The 20894-nt window shown below is 39.4% G+C and overlaps 2 protein-coding genes across 8 annotated transcripts in view; one reads left to right on the forward strand and one right to left on the reverse strand.

Moving 5' to 3' along the window:
- The window catches only part of LOC113530052 (neogenin), a 113237-nt gene extending 103435 nt beyond the window's left edge, over positions 1-9802 (forward strand). For 2 of the 7 annotated variants that reach the window (XM_053236545.1, XM_053236548.1), the window contains exons 17-29: positions 1095-1330; positions 1673-1811; positions 2820-2927; positions 3060-3254; positions 3472-3504; positions 3632-3697; positions 4395-4533; positions 4649-4872; positions 5766-5858; positions 6112-6276; positions 7201-7434; positions 7561-7682; positions 8195-9802. In XM_053236545.1, coding sequence (XP_053092520.1) covers positions 1095-1330; positions 1673-1811; positions 2820-2927; positions 3060-3254; positions 3472-3504; positions 3632-3697; positions 4395-4533; positions 4649-4872; positions 5766-5858; positions 6112-6276; positions 7201-7434; positions 7561-7682; positions 8195-8278 — 1838 coding nt within the window. In that variant the 3' untranslated portion in view covers positions 8279-9802. Of the gene's footprint in view, positions 1-1094; positions 1331-1672; positions 1812-2819; positions 2928-3059; positions 3255-3471; positions 3505-3631; positions 3698-4394; positions 4534-4648; positions 4873-5765; positions 5859-6111; positions 6277-7200; positions 7435-7560; positions 7683-8017 lie in introns of all 7 variants that reach the window. The other 5 variants (XM_053236547.1, XM_053236550.1, XM_053236549.1 and 2 more) reach the window with 4 other exon arrangements.
- Positions 9794-20824, reverse strand: scamp2 (secretory carrier membrane protein 2). The gene is made up of 9 exons (XM_026919743.3): positions 20665-20824; positions 18230-18307; positions 16284-16370; positions 16003-16117; positions 15751-15879; positions 14066-14225; positions 13736-13837; positions 11070-11187; positions 9794-10973 (listed from the first exon to the last, which is right to left on the reverse strand). Exons 1-9 carry the CDS (start codon positions 20719-20721, stop codon positions 10827-10829), a joined length of 993 nt encoding a protein of 330 aa, XP_026775544.1. The 5' UTR covers positions 20722-20824; the 3' UTR covers positions 9794-10826.
- Between the last annotated feature and the right edge of the window lie 70 nt (positions 20825-20894).

Consider the following 20894-nt stretch of genomic DNA (forward strand, 5'->3'; position numbering starts at 1 on the left):
CACTCATCAGTATTTGTTGGATATGAATTCGGCTTTGTCCTTATGTCACAAATGTTTCATTAATGTTGAAAAAATAATGTAAGGCAGGTGGTTGGTTTGGTAGGTTGTTTGTAGAACCTGCTAGGATCAGCTCTGGTACACATTTTATTTTTTGCACTGTTCTGTAGAATTGCTTTGTCTTATACATAGTATGGTGTATTGCATGTCTGAACTCTTTACTGCATACACAAAAAGGGCCACAACTCCTCCATTTGTAAAGGTTTAGAGTAAAACATGTTTGTAGGGATGCAAAAACCTTTGTTTGGAGTTCAGTTCTATTTTCTTTTACACTGTGAGTGCAGTGCCAAGTGCTCGGGAATCTGTCTATAGCAATTCCCCATGTGTTAGTTGGTTTGAAGTGTGCATATCTATACGAAGGTGAATCTTCTCCTTTCCCAGCACTCTTGTGGCATCTCTCTCACAGCTGATCTAGAGAAGAGCACCAAAGAGGCAGGAAGAGAGTGCACTCTTGCAGGAACCCCTGCTGACCTGTCATGGCTAACAGCAGCTTGCCTCAAATGTTTGGAAAGTCTTTAGGGACAGATGTGAGAGCATAGCACATCAGCCAGCCCTGACCTAGAAATAAACAGCTAGTTGGCAGACAAACTTAGTTTTAAATGTTTATGGCATTTGGGCATCTGATGCATCTGATATGGTCATAACCAGAAATGCACATGGGGTCCTTTTTGTGATGCGGTATAATCTTTTGTTCTCACCCAATATACAGTATCATAAAGTACAGAGCACTACATGGATAATGTTTTTATGATTCTTGTTAAGTTGTAGACTGTGAGATACTTGCATTTGTTTTTAAATGTACTGCATTTTCACTTTCTATTCTATTGCAGTGACAATCGGTTTCCCTGCTCTAATAGTATTTCTCTTTTTCTCTTTGCCCTCCTGACATTGCATTCATCCCCACCTCATTTACATGCCACCCTGCCACTTTCCGGCTTCTTCCATCATTATGTTGCTGACGCTTTTTGTAATCCATTGCTTGTTTCATGTTTTTTGGTTTTTTTTTTGCATTTGAACACCATGTTTGCTGCTGCCAGGTCCCATAGAGCCAGATATTGATTTATTTAAAATGTATCATCATACCCCTTACACCCCAGCGCCCGAGCCTTCCCCCATGCTTCCCCCAGTGGGCGTTCAGGCCTCCGTCATCAGCCACGATGCCATCAAAGTCTCCTGGGCTGATAACTCGCTGTCCAAGAACCAGAAGATCACCGACTCCAGATATTACACAGTTCGCTGGAAGACCAACATACCAGCCAACACCAAATATAAGGTACTACAATGCAGGAAAGGAAAGCTTTATTGTGGTTATGGACAGTGGTGTTCAAAATTCAATAAAACTCCTACATGAAAGCTGTCGAAATCATAAATTCATTGTGCTTACTCATAAGGGCGCCACAGTCCAGCAGTTTCTTTTTTAAAGGCTTACAGTGCCTCCAAGTGGGCAAGTGTTCAAATTGCATTTAAATGATAAAAATATTAAGCTAAAGGCTGTGTATTTGAGTACCATCATGACAATGATGATGTTAGATATAACCTACTCTAAATTTGTTTAGACATTTTACTATGTTTTAACATAATAACCTAAGATCTTGTTTTCTGGTTGTGTGTACAGGTTGCCAACACCACAACTCTAACATACACAGTAACAAACCTGAAGCCCAACACGCTGTACGAGTTCTCAGTCATGGTGACCAAGGGTCGGCGCAGCAGCACATGGAGTATGACTGCTCATGGCACCACCTTGGAGACTCGTAAGAACTTCACCTAGGATTTGCACTCTGTGTCTCTCTTTATCACAGACAGCATACATTATACAAATCAAGTGATTTTCTTAGTGTCTTTCCAAAATTGTGTGGCTGTCTGGGAAAATCTGTCGTCTATCACAGCAAATAATTCTGCAAAAAGCAGCCAAAAATAAAAAGTAAAAAATTAAAGGTTTCTTCCAATAATATACTTGACATCTGTACTTAAAAAAACAGAAATGTGTTTTACCAAAACAGTGTGGAAACATTTTTTTATTTGCGATATTAAACTCTCCTTGGCTGTCTGCCTGCAACGATCATCCAATGGTTAATTTCACACAATTAATTTCCTTCAATTAATCCTAATCAATTCAGTTTGTAATTAGATACTGGTTATCAAAATGTCCATGATGCTCCTGCACTGTCACATCATCATCAAAACAGAGAAGAGCACGAGAATTAAAATGTTTACATTTACATAATAAAATGACATTAAAAACAAGAAAGTTAGTCAACAGTACTGACCGAGTTAATCAGCAGTTATTTTCACATCAATTTAAGAATGGACAAATATGCCACAAGTGATTTTTACCTCAGGTGATGAGACAGAGTTTGATGTGATAATAACTCATTTCCAATTGTAAACGTATGATTCTTTAATATTAGGCAGTTGTTGCTTTAGGTTAGGTGGATTAGGTTATAAATGTAGGTAGGTGAGGTGCCTTTCGGTGGAATTGGATTAGAATTTTCTCCCTTTTCACGCTTGCAGATTTTAAAATGCTTTATTTCTGGATGAGGTACATGCAAAAGAGAAACATATTTTACTTCAGGAAAAACTCTAGATTCCAAAACTAGTAGAAAATATCTAAATTTGACCGAAGGGGTGTTCCCAGCCTGTCACGTCAATCAGACTGTAAAAAAAAAAAAACCCTTATATGATCACCACGAATAAAGAATGACCTATGAAGACTAAACCAGGCCTCAGAGTTGTGTAGTTACAGATTTTTATCTCCTCAGTTCCCACATCCGCACCTAAAGACGTCACAGTGGTGAGTAAAGAAGGTCGTCCACGCACCATCAACATCAACTGGCAGCCACCATCAGAGGCCAATGGCAAAATCACAGGTAGTGCAGTAGTGCAAGAACAAAACTCAACATGGCTTTTAACACTGACTCACCATCAACCGCTTTATTAAGAATATGTTATTTGCTCTTCATGATTTTGATCTTGATTTTGTCCTCCGCCTCTTACTCCAGGCTACATCATTTACTACAGTACGGATGTGAATGCAGAGGTACATGACTGGGTTGTAGAGCCGGTGATGGGGAACAGACTGACCCACCAGATCCAGGAGCTCACGCTAGACACCACATATTACTTTAAGATCCAGGCACGCAACTCGAAAGGCATGGGGCCGCTGTCTGACACGGTGCACTTCCGCACACCCAAAGGTAACTGAACCGACCTGAGAGCCATTTAGAGCTGATTGCAGTATCCTGGAATGCTAAAAATGGTTCTTGGCACTTTGAAATGAAAAGGCTGGCAGAAAATTCATGTTATGGACTAAAATGTCATACGATGTGTTTAAATCTGTCTGCACTACCCTCTGCTGAGTCTTAACTACACTGTTCTCACTTCTTCTCTCTGGCTCTTGTGTGCTTGTTGCAGCTGAGCCCTCTGACACAATGTCAAGTGATCAAGGTAACTGTTCACCTGTTTGTCTTTATTACTCTTTTGGATGTCTTGTATGTTTGTATCTCTCTTTCTTTCTGGTCTTATAAGAATTTACACACAGAGTTTGCTCCTAACTCTTTAACCTTGTTGTCAGTAGGCTTTCAGGGGAAGCCAGGTGGACGTTCTCCCCTGCCAGATCACGGATTTGGATCCTCCTTAGGTAAATATACACACACTGTTACATCTCTTTCTCTCTCTCTCTCTCGGTCTCTCTCTCTCACACACACACACTCTCTCTGTCTCCTCTCACTCACTCTCTCTCTCTCTCTCTCTCTCTCTCTCTCACTCACACACACACACACACACACTCTCTCTCTGTCTCCTCTCACTCACTCACTCTCTCTCTCTCTCTCTCTCGGTCTCTCTCTCTCACACACACACACTCTCTCTGTCTCCTCTCACTCACTCTCTCTCTCTCTCTCTCTCTCTCTCTCTCACTCACACACACACACACACACACTCTCTCTCTGTCTCCTCTCACTCACTCACTCTCTCTCTCTCTCTCTCTCTCACTCACACACACACACACACACACACACTCTCTCTGTCTCCTCTCACTCACTCACTCTCTCTCTCTCTCTCTCACTCACACACACACACACACACACACACACACTCTCTCTGTCTCCTCTCACTCACTCTCTCTCTCTCTCTCTCTCTCACTCACACACACACACACACACACACACTCTCTCTGTCTCCTCTCACTCACGCACCCTCTCTCTCTCTCTCTCTCTCTCTCTCTCTCACTCACACACACACACACACACACACACACACACACACACACACTCTCTGTCTCCTCTCACTCACGCACCCTCTCTCTCTCTCTCTCTCTCTCTCTTTCTCTCTCACAGATAAGCCAGGAATCACAGGCAGTCAGGAGAATCATATCCTGGTGATCATCATCATCGTTTCTGTCGGAGCGTTCACCATCATCACTGTGGTAGTGGGTGCCGTCCTGTGTACACGCCACTCCAACTCTCATCAGAAAAAGTGAGTGTTTACACCCCTCTTCTCCAAACATAAGCATGAGATATATATACAAGACACTTCTGTGTAAACGTTATGTAAATAATTATATGATCGGCTGTTTCTTTCTCCTCTGTAGGAAGCGCGCTGCCACTAAGTCCAGTAATGCGTCTCACAAGTATAAAAGCACCTCTAAAGACCTGAAGCCTCCGGACTTGTGGATCCATCACGAGCGTCTGGAGATGAAGTCTATAGACAAATCACCTGAGCCCAACGTGGTGATGACAGAGACACCCATTCCCCGCAGCACACATGAGCCGTCCAGTAGCGAGGCTGCACACCAAAGACAAAACACGTACCGAGGTATCATACACAATATGGGGAGTGGAAGAAATGTTTGTAGTTAGCATAGAACAGAATGAGAAACAGTAGGTTGATCATCTTAATTATATCATGGTGTCTGCTTGCACGTTTCATATTTTTACGATTACTCTAAATGGCATGTAATGTGAAGTACTAAACTACTTGGTTAGGGTTAGAGAAACCATTTCCCCATGAATGGTTTTAAAATTAACTGAATTGTGTGTCTCTGAAGAGCAATCTTAGCTCTTCACAACTGTGGCAGACCTGCAAATTACTACGAATGTAGCGTACTTGAACTACATAGCTATTTTAGATCACATTGGCAGAGGTGCCAACATCTACACTTTTATTTCTAACCCTTGCCAGGGAAATACGCTTCTCTCCTTTTTCAGCTAAAGCAGACTAAATGTGAAAAAGAAATTGTCCTGGCTGAGAACCCAAGTCACTAAAGCTGAAAGTCCGCAGGACATGAAAGACACATTTGTGTCTGGTAGCGATTACTTTCGCTTCACTCTGATTTTATCTTTGACCTGTGAATTTACAAGCCTCTGTCTTGTGAGCCAATAGAAAACAAGGGGATGAGATATTTTGTATACATATTAGTAAAAAAAAAGAGAGAGAGAGAGAGAGAACTAGACTTGTTGGAGGCATCCCTGACAACGTTGTTGGTGTCAAGTTCTACTCGTTCTCTCTGCCTACTAGAATTTATTTGGCGCTTCTGTAGTCTGCTATATTATCACTTCACTATGTGTATTGTATGAAAGGTCACCACCCTGAAGAAGAATGTTAGGAAATTATTTATTATTTGTGCAATTTATATGTCAGTTCATACATATAAAATTGTTTGTTTGTGGAGGATGTGTGAGAGCAGTGTTTTGTCGGTGTGTTTACAGGTCACGAGGTTGAGGAGAGTGTGTCTACACTAGCAGGAAGAAGGGGAGTGAGACCCAAAATAATGATGCCCTTCGACTCACAGCCTCCACAACGTAAGCTCAGAGGAATCTCTTCTATTACAAGCCTGAACTGAATAAACTGAAGGTCCGGTGCTGCTGCCAGTGCTGGCACTCTGCATGTAGATGATGTTTTGGAGAAAAAAAAATTGTCTGTCTGTCTTGTCGGTCATTGATTTGTCATTTTTCTTTCATCTAACCAGTGTGTGAAGTTTCTCATTGCGCTGTATGTTCCAGCTTGTGTTTACTTGTGTTGTTCACACACATCATTTGCTTTGCACATTCTCAGCTGTTATTAGCGCACATCCCATCCACTCTCTTGACCATCTTCATCATCACCATCATCATCACTATCACCCTCCACCGCGTGGTTACCTTCATCACCAGATCAGCCTGAGGGCTCCTGCTACACCCTCTTCCTCTGGTCCTTATTTAGACAGACCTTCTTCTTCAGGTGAGACACACGTGTGTGTATGAGCCTGTGTAAGAGAAATTCGTAGGTACGTATAGTTACATAGTTAAGAGTTCTTAGCTTCTTAAAAGGGTTTTAGTTTAGACGCCTTTTTGATATGGAAACACTTCGTTGTACGGCTGTTTGTAGAACTTTTAAAGGTTCTTCTAGATGGATAACCAGCGAACTCTTAAGTGTTTTAGATTTAACGTTTGAGTGAAGTCCTATTCAACAAAAAACTACAGAAATCATTTTATTTAGCTTTTTCTAAGGTTTGCTAAAAGGATAAAACACCAGCACAATACTTAGCAAAATACTAACAGCACATTTGAAGTCACATTTGTAAAATATTTTTCTAAACTGAATAATAAATTCAGTTATTATTAATAAAATGTCATAAGACAACAGAAGTGGATATGTACATGTTTACCCTTAATCAAGAATTCACTTTTTTCAATCTTAGTTTTTGTAATGGAATGTTTAGCTCTCTCTATTTATTAATATAAAGGGAATTTCATTATGACATCATGATTTATAAAGTTTTATTTTTTAAAAGGTTATAGAGAAGGAATATAGAAAGCTGATTTTTCATTAGTTGTCAATTACAAAAATAAACTAGTTAACAAAGAATAGTACAAAGTCCAACCATGAAAAGAACAACAGTCTATGCTAACATTTATTTGCTACCATGCAGATTAAATTGCCAGTGTGACCCTGGTTTGTAATTGATATCAATACCTATTTAATAATTAATGAAAAGAGACTAATGAAAAGTCTCTTTTGGTCAGTCGATGGTTTCATGTTTAAACTGGTTTAAACTGTTTTCACTGTTTTCTGTTCACACACTCACTAGTTTTAGAAAGTAATTCCATACTTCCATAGTACATCAGTCAGTGTACTGTAATGCACGTGTCTCTGTGTGTTTAGAATCTGTAAGGACTCAGCCGCCTGCCCCCGAGCTGCCGGCGGCCCCCAGCACAGCGGACCTGCAGCACACAGAGGTGCTGATTAAAGAGGACGAGCCGCACTGCTATAAACCTCCCACAGCCCACGTCCACCCCACACACCCCATGAAGAGCTTCACCGTGCCCACTGTCACTGTGTCAACTCACAGCACACCCAGCGCTGCCCTGCCCTGCACCGTGCTCATGCCCCCACCAGGTCTGCCCACACACACACACACACACACACACTGAGGATAGCTGAGGAGATCTCTTCGGCAGCTGATAACTGCATCTCAGGCCGTGTGTCATCAGAATCTTTTTTTATTTTTCCCGTCTGTTTCAGTTTCCAGTCTGAAGACGGCATGTATTGGCACCCTGGGCAGAGCTCGTGCCCCTGTGGCCGTCACTGTGCCCAGTGCTCCTGACCAATCAGAAAGCAGCAAGATGCTGCCACAGAAAGAGTCTGTAAGTTCATCATTCTCCTCCACAAGCGCTCACTTTCTCCAGTTATAAGACTGGATAAATCACTTTATTGTTCTTTAAGTGCTGAAACTATTTCTAAACTGTTTTTGCCCTTGTTTCTTTTTACATGGTTTTGCTGCTTGGCTTAATTCAACCTGTTTACTTACTAAACCCATACTAAATCACTTAATTTGTATAAATAATGAATAACCAAACATAATGGCATTTTCATGTTTTAATATCAAATTCCATCCCATCAACACTCAATGCTTTGCCAAAACTTGTGTGTGTGTGTGTGTGTATGTGTGTGTGTTTTTGTATTTTATTTTTCACCTCAGTTCCATTGATACATGTCTCCCGGTCTCCCTTTTTCCATTTCCGTCCTCTCTACCTGCTCTCGTATCTACCTCCATCATCCTTTATCACATGCTCCGTGTCTCTCTTTTCCTCACGCTGCATCCTTTGCTGTGGCCATAACTCTAACCCCAACGCTCCCCTGCATGCCTCTCTCTAAGGCCTACAGGACAGATGAGCTGTCAGAGGAGATGGCACATCTGGAGGGCTTGATGAAAGACCTGAACGCCATCACAACGGCCTGAATGCATCAACCACCATCCACAGAGGCCAAACACAAACTCTGAGAAAAGACTCGCGGTTTTGAGAGGAACCAACCACACATTATTTTCTCAGCGAGGGACGAGAGGACGTGCTTCAGATATTTGGTTCTGCATTTCTTTGGATCAGCAGGTGAAATAGATGTTTGCAGAGGAAAGCATTGCGGTGAGAAGTTTCACTAATCAAAACCAAGTACTCTGAGGAAACTGGACATTTTTAATGTTGTCGTTTTGCAACTTCATATAGGTATTTTTGTTTGTTTCTATGTATATGCACACGTTATGTATATACTGTTTTTGTTCTTTACATTTTATGTGCTCATCCATAGATCCATACATGCCATTTGAAAGGTGTGGTTTTATATGGACTCCATTTGAATTCTCCACATTTCCTTACACATGATAGGGAACACGTGTTTGTTCATGAGTATGGACGTTGCCTTTGGTTTAAAATGGCTGTGTTGTTTAAAACTACTTTGAAGAATGAATATGTTCCTTGGACTACAGAGAAACGATGCTGTGCGTTCTTTCCAAGGTGAAATTGTAGCATGAAACTCTAAATATGCATCATAAATTATATTAAAGGAGATTACATACAGGATACTGATATGTATAGTAGGATGTAAAGGCTATTTTTGCTAATTAAAAAAAACTCATTGCATCAAGTCTACAGTGCTGTAGTTTACGTGGCGGATGGAGAAATGACACGTTTGGACCTTGAGCTTTGGCGTCACCTTTAACACCTCCTCTGCTCATGATTAAGGACCATCTGTGTGAACTGGAAGCACCACAAACTGAATGAAGATGTCAGTAGTTTTATCTGACCTGAAGCAGTTCAGTGACTTTGAACTTTTAAGAAATGCACCAATTTTCTCCTTTCTACATTTCCAAAAGACACTTTTTATATTGTGTTTGGTTTTTATAAAAAGAAAATACATTGATTTGTAAATTATGATGTATAAGGGTTTTTTCCCCTCCAACTTTCTGTTCCATCAATCACTCCTCCTAACGACAGATCATATGAACTCTATAATGTCAGATCCATTTCCATGTACATTGTCTCATACAAATGAATGTTAATGTGACAGTAAGAAATACTGCTAATCATTAAAGTGTTTGTAAGTGTGTTTACAAATGTTTGGGGATGGATTTGCTGAACTGTTGAAATGTTTGCTGAACCATCAAAACTTCATTTGCACATTTTGTATGGAGTTTAAAAAGGAAACGCTGATGTCATTTAAAAATGAACCTATTTTCTGTAATAATGGAGCCGGTTTTATGAATACTGTCATTTCATTTCAACTTGTACTATGAGCTCATACTGCTTATTTTTGTTGTTGTACAATGATGTGACAGTCCAGTGGAAAATATGTTGTTACAAAAAAATACATTTTTGTAATTCGTCTTAACCTTTACAAGTTGTATTCCTTTCTCAGAACATGACTGTGTGTATGTGCTTGTTCTAACAACCCCACACTTAATTTCGATAAAGAAGAGGCATTAAAAAGAGTATTCTTTTTTTATTATTTACTTAATCACTATATCTGGAAAAATACACAATTTTATAAATTTCACAAAACCCATTACTGTTAAATTTATTTATTTATCCCTTCCTTAAGGTGCAAAAAAACCTCTAAGCATTTGTTTAGAAAATTCAAACATGCTAAGATTTTTTTTTTCTGAGAAACATAATCACACTCAAAAGGCCACTAATAATCAACATCAGATAACATTTAAATCTTTTGATATATTTACAGGCATGGCAGAGATCAGACACTTGCATTTGGATATTTATCCTTCATCATATAAAAGTGAGCAGTATTCAAAAATTAGCTGAAGGTCAGTACTGTCTTATGTTTTGGCTCTCTGATCAACTCGCTATGTGAAATACCATTAAACTTTACAATCCCAGTGCTGTTTCAGAATAATTCACTCATTTGTACATTTGACACTGGAATGAACACAGTTCACTGAATGAACAGTTCCCCTCCATTTTTGTTTTCATTTGTTTTTCCCAAGAATTAATGGCACTTTGACAGAATGTAGTAAATGAATGAATACAATAAGACTGAAATTGCAAGGCACAATAAGTCCACTGTTTGGAGTTGTTACTAAATAAACCTCCAAGCACAAGAATTTATTAGCCAAATGCAAGCAAAGGAACCCAGTTAAGCAGTCATCACTTAGGAGAAAAGTCTGTTTTGTTCATTGTCATTCTGTGATACAGACACACTGATGATTCTGTTGTACCTTAACCGAGGTGGCTAACCCTTAATTTAGTTTAGAGCAAAAATATATATATCACAATACGCATTCAAACTGTAAGCATACATACAAATATACAGACACGCTACTGAGTGCTGTAACTTCATCCCCTCTGCTTCACATACAACTCTATGTGAACTCCCAAAGTGTTGTCTCTACTGTCCGAAGACCAAAGCATTATGGGGGAGCTGCACAGCCTACACTGGCGTACGCTACGGCACTGTGGCTCTGAGGTGGCTGAGGGGAATCGGGCTGTTCTCTGCTGAAATTAGTTCCTCTGGAGGGAACCCTGGGCTGCTGAGGCGGCTGCGCTTGCCGCTGCGTTCTGGAACGTGCGATTGGTGAGGACGCCCTGAGAAAACTCCTGCTGCGCTTTCTGGAAGCTCGCACCGGTGCGGCGGTAATGAGAGTGAACCTGTAAACAGCCACAGCGACAACTCAGAAGTAATACTAGAATTCTTAAATCAACAGAACATGTAATATTAAATGCCATTTAAAATACAAGACGTACCATTTTCAGAAGGATGACCGATAGCACAGCGCACACGGTAAAGAAAACTGCAACCACCATCATTACTGCACTCACAGCCAGGTGGCCGCTGATCTCAGTGAGAGCCGAAATCCAACCGCTATAAAAAAAAAAAAAACAGCAGGAGTATAACAACAGAAATCCTTTAATAACCAACCAGCTCAAAGAGTTGACTAACATGAGGAAGATAAATGAAGGAGAGGAGAGAAAATGAGGCGATAGCGAGCAGAGATGCAGGGAGAGACCTACTTCAGACACACAGGAGGGAAAGTGCAGAAAGGCCCAAGAGGTGTTAATGCAAGGAGATGGAGCTTCCAGCATAGACAGAGCAGAAGCCTTAGAGATCAGCACAAAGACTCCTGTTCCACAAGTGAGAGGCCAGAAAAAGAGCTTTTGGGTTAAAAAAAAATAATAATATTCATATTCTTCTCTGAGGAAGTAAGTACTTTTTTTTTTATTTACGTTTTGCAATGCTGCCTTTTTTTTTTTTTTTTTAACATTCATGTACAATGCTGTTGAATTTACTAAAGAGCACCACAAAAACCTGAAAATTAACTGAACTACTCAAATCAGCAGCTGGTGTTCTTCACTTTGACAGAAATAACAAGCATTTCATGTCACAGCTTCAACAGCCAACAATGAATATGCAGAAACTAATATCCTGTTTGCTTACTTCTATACTGGTCTCTAACATAATATTTCAAAAGGCTGCAATATTCACACGGTAATGTCTTCTCACAGACATTTCAGGTGTAAGAAGAGTTACCAAAGTCATTTTCCAATGGACTCTGTTGTGGTCAGGGAAGCGCTTCCATTCCCTAAAGGCCAATACAGAGAGGATGAGGAGGAGCTTCTTCCCGCAGGCCATTCGGGCCCTCAAACAGTACAACACCAAGGACTAAGAATCATTCATCTCCATCCATACATCTCCTACAAACACCCAACCTCCATCTACATCTACATACATAACATCACTAATTTAGTTTAGTATTGCAATTTAGTATTGCATTTATTGCACGTTGCACATTATTGCACATTACATCGCACAAACGGCACATATTGCATATATATGTATATATTTTTCTTATATTAAATTTTTTTCTTCATATATTTTTATATATATTTTTCTTTATATATTTTTATATATATTTTTCTTTATATTTAATATTTTTCTATATTTTCTTTTCTATGTTGGAACAGTTGTATAAAGCATTTCACTGCAAGTTGTATGGTTATGCATGTGACAAATAAAATTTGTATTTGAATTTGAAGAACAGCACCTCCTCAAATACACTAAATGGCCAAAAGTATGTGGACACCTGACCAGCACACCCATATGTTGGAAGGTGGAAGCACGCAGTTGTATAGGATGTCTTGTATGTCTATAGGATGTCTTGCTGTGGCATTACAATTTCCCTTCACTGGAACTAAGAGGCCCAAACCTGTTCCAGCATGACAATGCCCCTTTGAATAAAGCAAGCTTCATGATTTCCCAAGGTTGGAGTAGAAGAACTCGAGTGTCCTGCACAGAGCCCTGACCTCAACCCCACTCAACACTTTAGGGATGAACTGGAACACTGACTGCACCCCAGACCTCCTCACCAACATCAGTGCCTGATCTCACTAATGCTCTTGTAGCTGAATGAACACAAATCCCCACAGTCACGCTCCAAAAGCCTTCCCAGAAGAGTGGAGCTTATTATAACAGCAAAGTGGGAATAAATCTGTAATTGGATGTTCAACAAAAACATATGGGTGTGATGCTCGGGTGTCCACAATTTTTTTGGCCATGTAGTATATTTTATTCCTCTTATACTACAGCAATTTGCAAATGATTTTTTTTTTCCCCAAAAATAAAGAATGACTCATAGTTTTTATCAATTTATAGTTACATTTAATGCTACAGAACGTCTGTGAACCATGTTTGTTCCTGTTATCCCTTACATTATAGCAGCTATAAAAAGTCATGCCTCTTTTATTCTCTCTCTTGTAGTTATTATGACAAATAAATGCAGCTTGTCTGTCCTAAAGACTTCTCCCATGTTGGAAAGTTACAGCTTTACCTCTGACTATTAAAAAAAGCACAGACACCTGAGACTTCTTCCATAAATGCTAAATAAACTTCTCCTTACAGAAAACATCACCATATCACCAATTTCCTGTGTTTTATGTGGAGCATCCATCATACAAGTCCCTGCGTAAGTTACTATAGAAATGCATTATATTAGTTAATATAAACCTGTGATTTGCCTCGGAGCAGAACTACTGTCTGAGCCGTGCTGTAATAGATAATTAATTCTATAACACCTTCTGACCTAGGAAAGAGTACAAGTGAGCAAAGTGATCTCTGAAAGGTTTAAAGATGAATCATCTCCATATTGGGATGTGAAAAACTTTCAGCTTTTCACCTGAATCAAGGAGAGCTCTGTAAAGAAAGTTGAGCCTTTCTTTCATTTATTGTTCTTTAAAGATAATAATTCAAATACAATTACACTAAAGTTGTGTAAATATTGAGCAATTTTCATGCTTGTTCAGAAGATGCACTTCCTCACACCTCTCCAATGCGCATATTGTCTCTAGAATATATCAGAAGGATTTAAAAAAATAAATAAAAAAACAGACAGATTATAGGCGTTATGTGCACTCACCTGTTGCCCCATCGGGGTATACCGACACACTGAATAATCATCACTGCAATTTGGGCAAAGAAGATAAAGAAGAAGGAAAAGAAACTGAAGGAGCTGTCGGTCCTATAAGAGAAAACAAAACATCCATCACAGAATTCAACAACAAATTCTGTTCCAAATGACACTGGCCTCTCAAAGCATTTTATATATTAAGGTACAGATCTCCGGACACTTCTATGTTTTAATCAATAAACTGGCAACATAAACCAAAGGTAAAACGAACAACAAGAATAATATTTCAAATACAGTTCCCAGTTTAATATGAGTGCTTAAAACTGTGGAGATCCTCACTTGAATGCCTTGTAGATGGGCCGGAACCAGCAGAGGAAAGAGCAGGGGGTGAAGAGGATGAACCACAGAATGGAGAGGCCAAAATCCACTCCGTAATCGGCTTTAGCCGTGAAGTACGCCAGACACGCCAGCACGTTTAAAAACAGTGTCACACAATACACTGAGAGAAAGAGACAGAGCAAGAGAAGGAAAAAAGGAAAGAAGGGACAAAAGATGAAAGTACTTGGATATGAAATAAGAGCAGAACACAGAAGCATACGATAGTTCGGGTGTGACGAGCAAGTTATTTATCTCAGCAACATGTCACTTGATTCAGGTTATATCCCTATTGCTTTTATCTCAGCAGACGTCACACCCATTCTTAGGAATCTTAACCCTGCCTAACTGGAAAACTATCAACCTACTTCTAATCTACCTTTCCAGACTATAGTGCTGCACCACAGTTACAAATCTTGCTAAATAATAATCCTTTTGAAATATTTCAGTCTGGCTTCCAAATATTTCACAGGACACTCTAACACGTTTCAGTGTTAAAGTGCTGCCTTCAATACCTTCCATGTTTGTGTCACCACTCATTTTGATAATGCAACTCCCTTTTCTCCCACCATACTGCAAAATCCGCTTATTAGACATATAAAGACGTGTGTAAAGATGGCCTTGCTCCATCCTGCTCAGTCTTCTGACATCGGGCTTCTGGCTGTCCCTAAGGACTTTTAGTCTTAGCACCTACACCTCCATCTTTCTGTTACTGCTCCTCTATCTCCTCTTGTAAAGCCGAGATGAAAACCTTTCTGTTCTCTCAACAAGTTCAGTCTTCCCCCTCCCAAATCCATTTTTTTTTCCTCGTTCTTACTAAACTTTTCAAAACCATGTCAGTTCTAAAGTAACCTTGGGTTCAAGAAAGGCATTATATAAAGAGAAATTTGTTATGAAATTATTATTATTACCCAAAATCTTTTCCAAAAATGCATACTCAGACAGCCATGTATGTAAGCAGATGTTGTTTAGAACAAACTTAAAACTGACTACTTTATAAAACATACAAAACTTATTATTTATTTATGAGTTTTTTATTCAGGGGCAGTGTCTCTTGATAAACAAGCCAATGTTAGCCCACAGGGCTCATGTTCATTCGCTAATTTTCACTTTGTACCTAAATGGCATAATGTTATTGGGGCAGTCATGGTCAACCTTAATCACTTTTTTAAAACTTGTCATAATTTCACCCCAGTCCTGCCTTCCAAAGCTTAAATTCTACAGGAAAGCAAAATTCATCATGTGAATGGTTAAATATTTCCACTCTTAACTTCTTTTTTCCCCCGAAATACATACTATCCCCACAATTTATTTATTTTTTTTTAACATTTCTTTATTTTTAAAATACATTCCTGTAGCTACACAGCGTCCTTTAATGGAAGTATACGATTTGGACATGCACTCATGGAAAGTATTTGGGGTGAGACAGATTTCTTATTACTTATTAGCTACAGTAGTGTCATAGCTCCAACGTAAAACCAAAGAAGTAAACTGAACAGGGCTTGGCTGAATGATTACTGTGGAAAATTGAATTTTTTTGCTGAGCTATTGCGTTAACTGACTACCAACCAAACTACCAGTAAAGATACAATATTTACAAAGGATATGAGAACTAAAATGACTTTTTGTGAGAATTTGTAAATACGTACGCATCCACAGGTAATACATCATTTTGCAGAGCCGTCTGTGCTCCTCTGGAATTTCCTCCGAGAAGTCCTGATAGAAGCATGGCTTTATGGGAAGTGCTTTGGGGAATGGAGGCCAGTTGTTCTCTTTGCCTGTGCAGAGGAAGTGGAATATGGATTAGTGATACAACAGGGAGTTGAGATGTACTTTTATATTATTCTGCTGATGTGATTATGTCCTATGTGCATGTCCGTTATGGAGGCTGCGGGCAGTACCTGTAATTCGCTCTCTGCTCTGCAGCTCCTGTTCTCTGCGCTCGAGCTCGGCTGCTTTCCTCTCCAGCTCCTCCTGCTGTCTCAGCAGATTGGCCTGCCCTGCGGCTGCGGCTGCCTGTGGGAGCAGCACAGGGGTTTAGCTGCAGTGCTTTCGCATACATTCAGCTAACGTGTACTGCGCATCACATTGTGCAGCGGTCTACAAATAGCTGCACTGTAGCTACTTCGTTATATTGCTTTTTCACATGCTCATGCCGCACTGCATCGTGCGTGACGCTGACCTGAGGGCTCGGCTCCACAGAGGGCTGCAGCACGGCAGGCTGGGACGGAACAGTAGAGGCTGGGATAGTGGTGCCTGTCAGAGCTCCCTACAAACACAATTAACAAAAACACACATAAGAGCAGTCAGCTGTTAGACTTAACTCCAACGACTGGATAATGCGTGCAAAGATTTAACAGATAAAGAAAAAAATTATTCCTAATGAGCCACACGCTGGTTTATTTGTTTGTAATTGTATTTTATTCATCCCATGTTAGTCAACCTCTATCATTATATGTGTATCAGTTGTTTTCTATAGATGTACAGAACTATGCAAAGTCGTAGGCACCCTATTGTTTTTAGTACAAACTTTGTTATAGATTTTTATTTTATGACTTCTACATTATTGATTCAGTACAAAAACATTTTAGATTCCAAACATTAGTTTTCCAGCACAAAATTAAATGTTACTTGAAAATGTTTGTATGTCAGTAAAGAAAGCAGCAGATTACATAAGAGACACTTTTCAGACAAAAACATAATGAAGTCTGCTGGAATTTCCTGCAAAAATAAGAAGCAAGTGTGACAGTCAAAGTCTCCAGAAGAACTGTGGCTGGTTCTGAAAGATGCTCAGTAACACTTACAGCTCATTTCCTTATAAAACTGCACACATTGTACCTGAGACTACAATTTTTTTTAAAGCGAAGGATCGTCACACCAAATATTGGCTTTGTTTCATTTATTAGTGTTTACTGCTCTTTATAGTATTTTTTAATATAGAAACATTTAATTTCATTATTTTTGAAGGCATCTTTGCTCTACAGCATTTCTTTGCATGTGCCTAAGACCTTTGCACAGTACTGTAAATCTAGAGATCCCACCAATATACCTGACACCTGAAGGAAAAAAAAAAAAAAAAGAGTGCTGCAACCCATCTATTTTCTAAGAGTGTTTTTCTACCCTTCTATTTTCTAAGAGACATTTTCTGCAAAGTGTATGAACAGGAAGAAGGGGTAAATGCTAAAGGTATGTAGGACTGTGTGTGTGGGACATTCTCACCTCCTCGCTCAGTTATTATATTTGTTTGTACCTGCCTGAGATATTTTCTAATGAACTGAATTGTTTCTGTTTCCCAAAATATTAATAAATCAGTCAATCAAAACACAGTGACCCCGACCAGGAGAAATCATTTTCTGAAGATCATTGGGATTGCTGGGGATGCTGCTGCTTGGGGGCTGTGGAGATGGCTTGGGAATCTCATACGGGGAGATGTACTGTGATGGCTTGGGATTGCGATTGCTATTTTGGCTTTGGGGCTGCGGTTGCCATGAGCAGCTTTGTACTCAGGACTCCATCAACTGGACTTCATGTGAAAATTGATGATTTTACTGGTCGCACAATTGCACTATTTGTCCATGTAGTACACAGTTATAGGAGAGATTTATTTATAATTGCACTATCCGTTATCACCTAGATGAGTCTGGTTCCTCTCAAGGTTTGTTCCTCTTATCGTCTCAGAGAGTTTTTTCCTTGCCACCGTCGCCTCTGGCTTGCTCGTTAGGGATAAATTCACATATTTACAATTTATTTTGGTTTAATTCATTTAAATCTATTTATTTCTGTATTTCTTATACTCTGCTTTGTGACAATATCCACTGTTAAAAGCTCTATACAAATAAAATTGAATTGATTTTTACTGAAGATGAACGAATGCACAGCATACCACACAAGCAACCCACTCTGTCCAGTACGCTCCCACACTAATCAACAGGTCAGCTTTTCGTCTTTGAGCTTCATGCCTTCACCTGCATGAAAGTTAAGAATCACAGCTTTTTTTCTTGGGTCCCACTGGATCCCGGTCCCGCTGCACACCTCTAGTCCACACCATTTTCTCCTCCCGTTGGACTTTCTTTACTTTTCAGACATCCTTTCATTTGAGATATTGCTTATTCTGTTATGAATACTTACAGAGTCATTGGCAGGGAAAGGCTGGTATTGCTGCATATGATCCACTCCAGAATGGGTCACCTGTGTGACAGAGGGATCCTGAAAGAGACCAACACATTTCACAGTTTATTAGGATAATGTGATTCAGCTCTCAAATACTGCATGTGTTAAACTGTGTTTAATCTACATGAACAAACAAGACACAAAATACACACACTGTGTAGGACAGGCATGCATAAATCACTTATAATCATCTATCATTATAATCACTTATAATCATCTATCATCTAAATATTTAATATTGACTCATCTGTAGCAATGTATTATTAATGGCTGGAGTTAAACAGCAAAATACAGAACATGTAGCATCATAGTTCATAGCAACATGAGGTGCACATGACTCTTAAATATTCACTAATCCAGATGTTATTTTCAAAAATCACAGGATGTAATCTAATGAAGCATGGCAAAAGGTCACCGTTTAGATCCTTGAGTGGTTTTAACATGGTTTTAAAGCCCAAGTTAAAAGGTAATAGAAGTTCATCTTACAACACCACCTTTTAGCTCTACAAAACAAAAATGGGAGAAATTTTTACAATGCAAATTGTATTCAAGTCTTTGATTTCCAGAGTGAGAGGAATTCAGAGCTACATGTTAACCTCACGTTAACTAACACGTCCGTAAGATCGAGTCATCTCGGATCACACCCGGTAGAATTCTCACACACTTTATGTGGTGCTCATTTTAGACGTTGCGCAACCACATGAGAGTGACAAGATCTTTTTCAAGTGAATTTTTTTTTTTAGTTATGCTAATCCTTTTACACAAATATATTCACAAGACAGAACCCTGTTCAGTTAGGTAGACCTCAGACTGTGCTTTAGGCTATAGACTAAACTAACTTTCAGTTCCTCACAGCCGCTAAAGATTTTTTACTGAATTGCCTAATTAAATAACTGGCTAGTCCACTAAACCCATTCAAACACACATTTTAGAATCACTCACGCCCTGTAAGCAAACATTAAGAGCAGTCACGTCACAAAGACGACAAGAGGCACGTTCACTTCCCAAAGCAGTGTTTTGGGAGGGAGAGAGAAAGCCACCTGCTCCATTGTCCTGTTCCAGGATGTGCCATGCATTTTGACATTACGAAACATGAATGATCATTTTTCAAACCTCACAATGGATAATCATAAAATAAAGGATTTCTGGCAGAATTTCTTGTCTTTATTAAACATTGCACCTCAGGTTGAAAGGGTACAAAAAGAGGAAAAGCCCAAAATGCAAACCCAAATGAACAGTTTAGCTTAATATATCTTCTTTTAATTATGTGTGTTAGATGACCAATTTATATGCTAGAGCGCATAATATCAATCCCTATAAAAGAACTGAACGGAAACCTAAACTTCTGCTAACTAATTATTATAAGAATTGTAGATTTTATGCCTCTATAGACGGCTGTACACTAATTTTCCGTATTTCTGTAAAGCAGTATGCACATGCATACCATATGGTGTAGAGAAACAAACTGAGTTTCGTAGACTGTAAAACAGACAGCTACAGAGTGAAGTGTGTGTAGCCAATGTATCCAGGCCCCCAGTGCTATTAACGCTGTACAATCAGTCCCACGTCTTGCGTTTCTTACAATATGATGTAAAGCTTTTCATTTATGTCCATGAGGTGTTGGTTTATTTGTGCAAACATAGCCAACTGTTCTCCTGGACAACCTCTGTTCCACACGTAAATTAATAATCTACTAAACTAGGGAGCTACTGCTCCTTTTCAGGAAGTGGATTCTTCCAAAGGTTTGTTTTCTTGGAAGGATGAGAGACAGCTTGCCACAGATGATGGACACACTTTCACCTTTCACCTCAGCATGCTGTGTTTATTAATAAATACCATTTTATTAGATGTTACTACAAACCATATCTTAAACAAAAGGCAGTACAGACTGAAGATAACTATGAAGTCAATAACAATAATAAAAATAATAAAGATTCTGATAGCTACTGATATGAAAATTATGGAAATGATGGCTTTGGGGTTGTTAAGCAGATACAGTATGTTTTATGTTTCCTTTTGTGGGCGCAACAGGCTTGAAGGCCTACACCATTAAACAAAAACAGTCAGTCTAAACTTCATTAACAACTTAATGAAATAAAAAAAATGAAGTGGTATATATAGTTTAGTGTAAATACCACAGTAATAATGTCGTTTTCATGTCAACGACACTCTAATCTTTGACAAAGAATTGCGCTAAACACTTCCTCTAACATTATCAGCCCGCCTTCACAGTAAAGCCGAGCGCTGATTGGCTCACGGACATGTCAATCAGATGACGCACCCCAACCGGACCTGTGACTAGCCCACATCATTAGCTTCCTGTGGAATACAACTCAAACTCGGAGTGTAACGAGATTTACAGAGTTTTATCCCAACAAACCTCAAGGTCTTACCTGAAAAGGATTGACGTCTACTGGGTTTTCGAACGGGTTACTGTCGAAACCTGACATCTTGACGGAGGTTTATCCCAAAGTGATGTATAATAAACACAGCAGCCCTCTAACAGTCGCATACGCTCGCGCGGCTCTGCTCACTTCCGCAGTTGTTACACACTGCGCATGCGCATCAGGCTGAAGAACGCGTCACTAGTCTGAACATTAAAATTATTATTATTATTTTTAAA

The sequence above is a fragment of the Pangasianodon hypophthalmus genome, chromosome 9 (assembly GCF_027358585.1).
Source record: "Pangasianodon hypophthalmus isolate fPanHyp1 chromosome 9, fPanHyp1.pri, whole genome shotgun sequence".
NCBI classification, from domain to species: domain Eukaryota; kingdom Metazoa; phylum Chordata; class Actinopteri; order Siluriformes; family Pangasiidae; genus Pangasianodon; species Pangasianodon hypophthalmus.

Excerpts from the sequence above, each read along its gene's own strand:
- scamp2 (XM_026919743.3), bottom strand. The coding sequence starts at position 20,721 with ATGTCAGGTTTCGACAGTAACCCGTTCGAAAACCCAGTAGACGTCAAT. Across the intron at positions 11,188-13,735 it reads ATACCCCGATGGGGCAACAG|CGGTTGGATTTCGGCTCTCA; the intron begins GTGAGTGCACAT and ends TTTTTTTTATAG. Across the intron at positions 10,974-11,069 it reads CGGTCATCCTTCTGAAAATG|GTTCACTCTCATTACCGCCG; the intron begins GTACGTCTTGTA and ends GGCTGTTTACAG.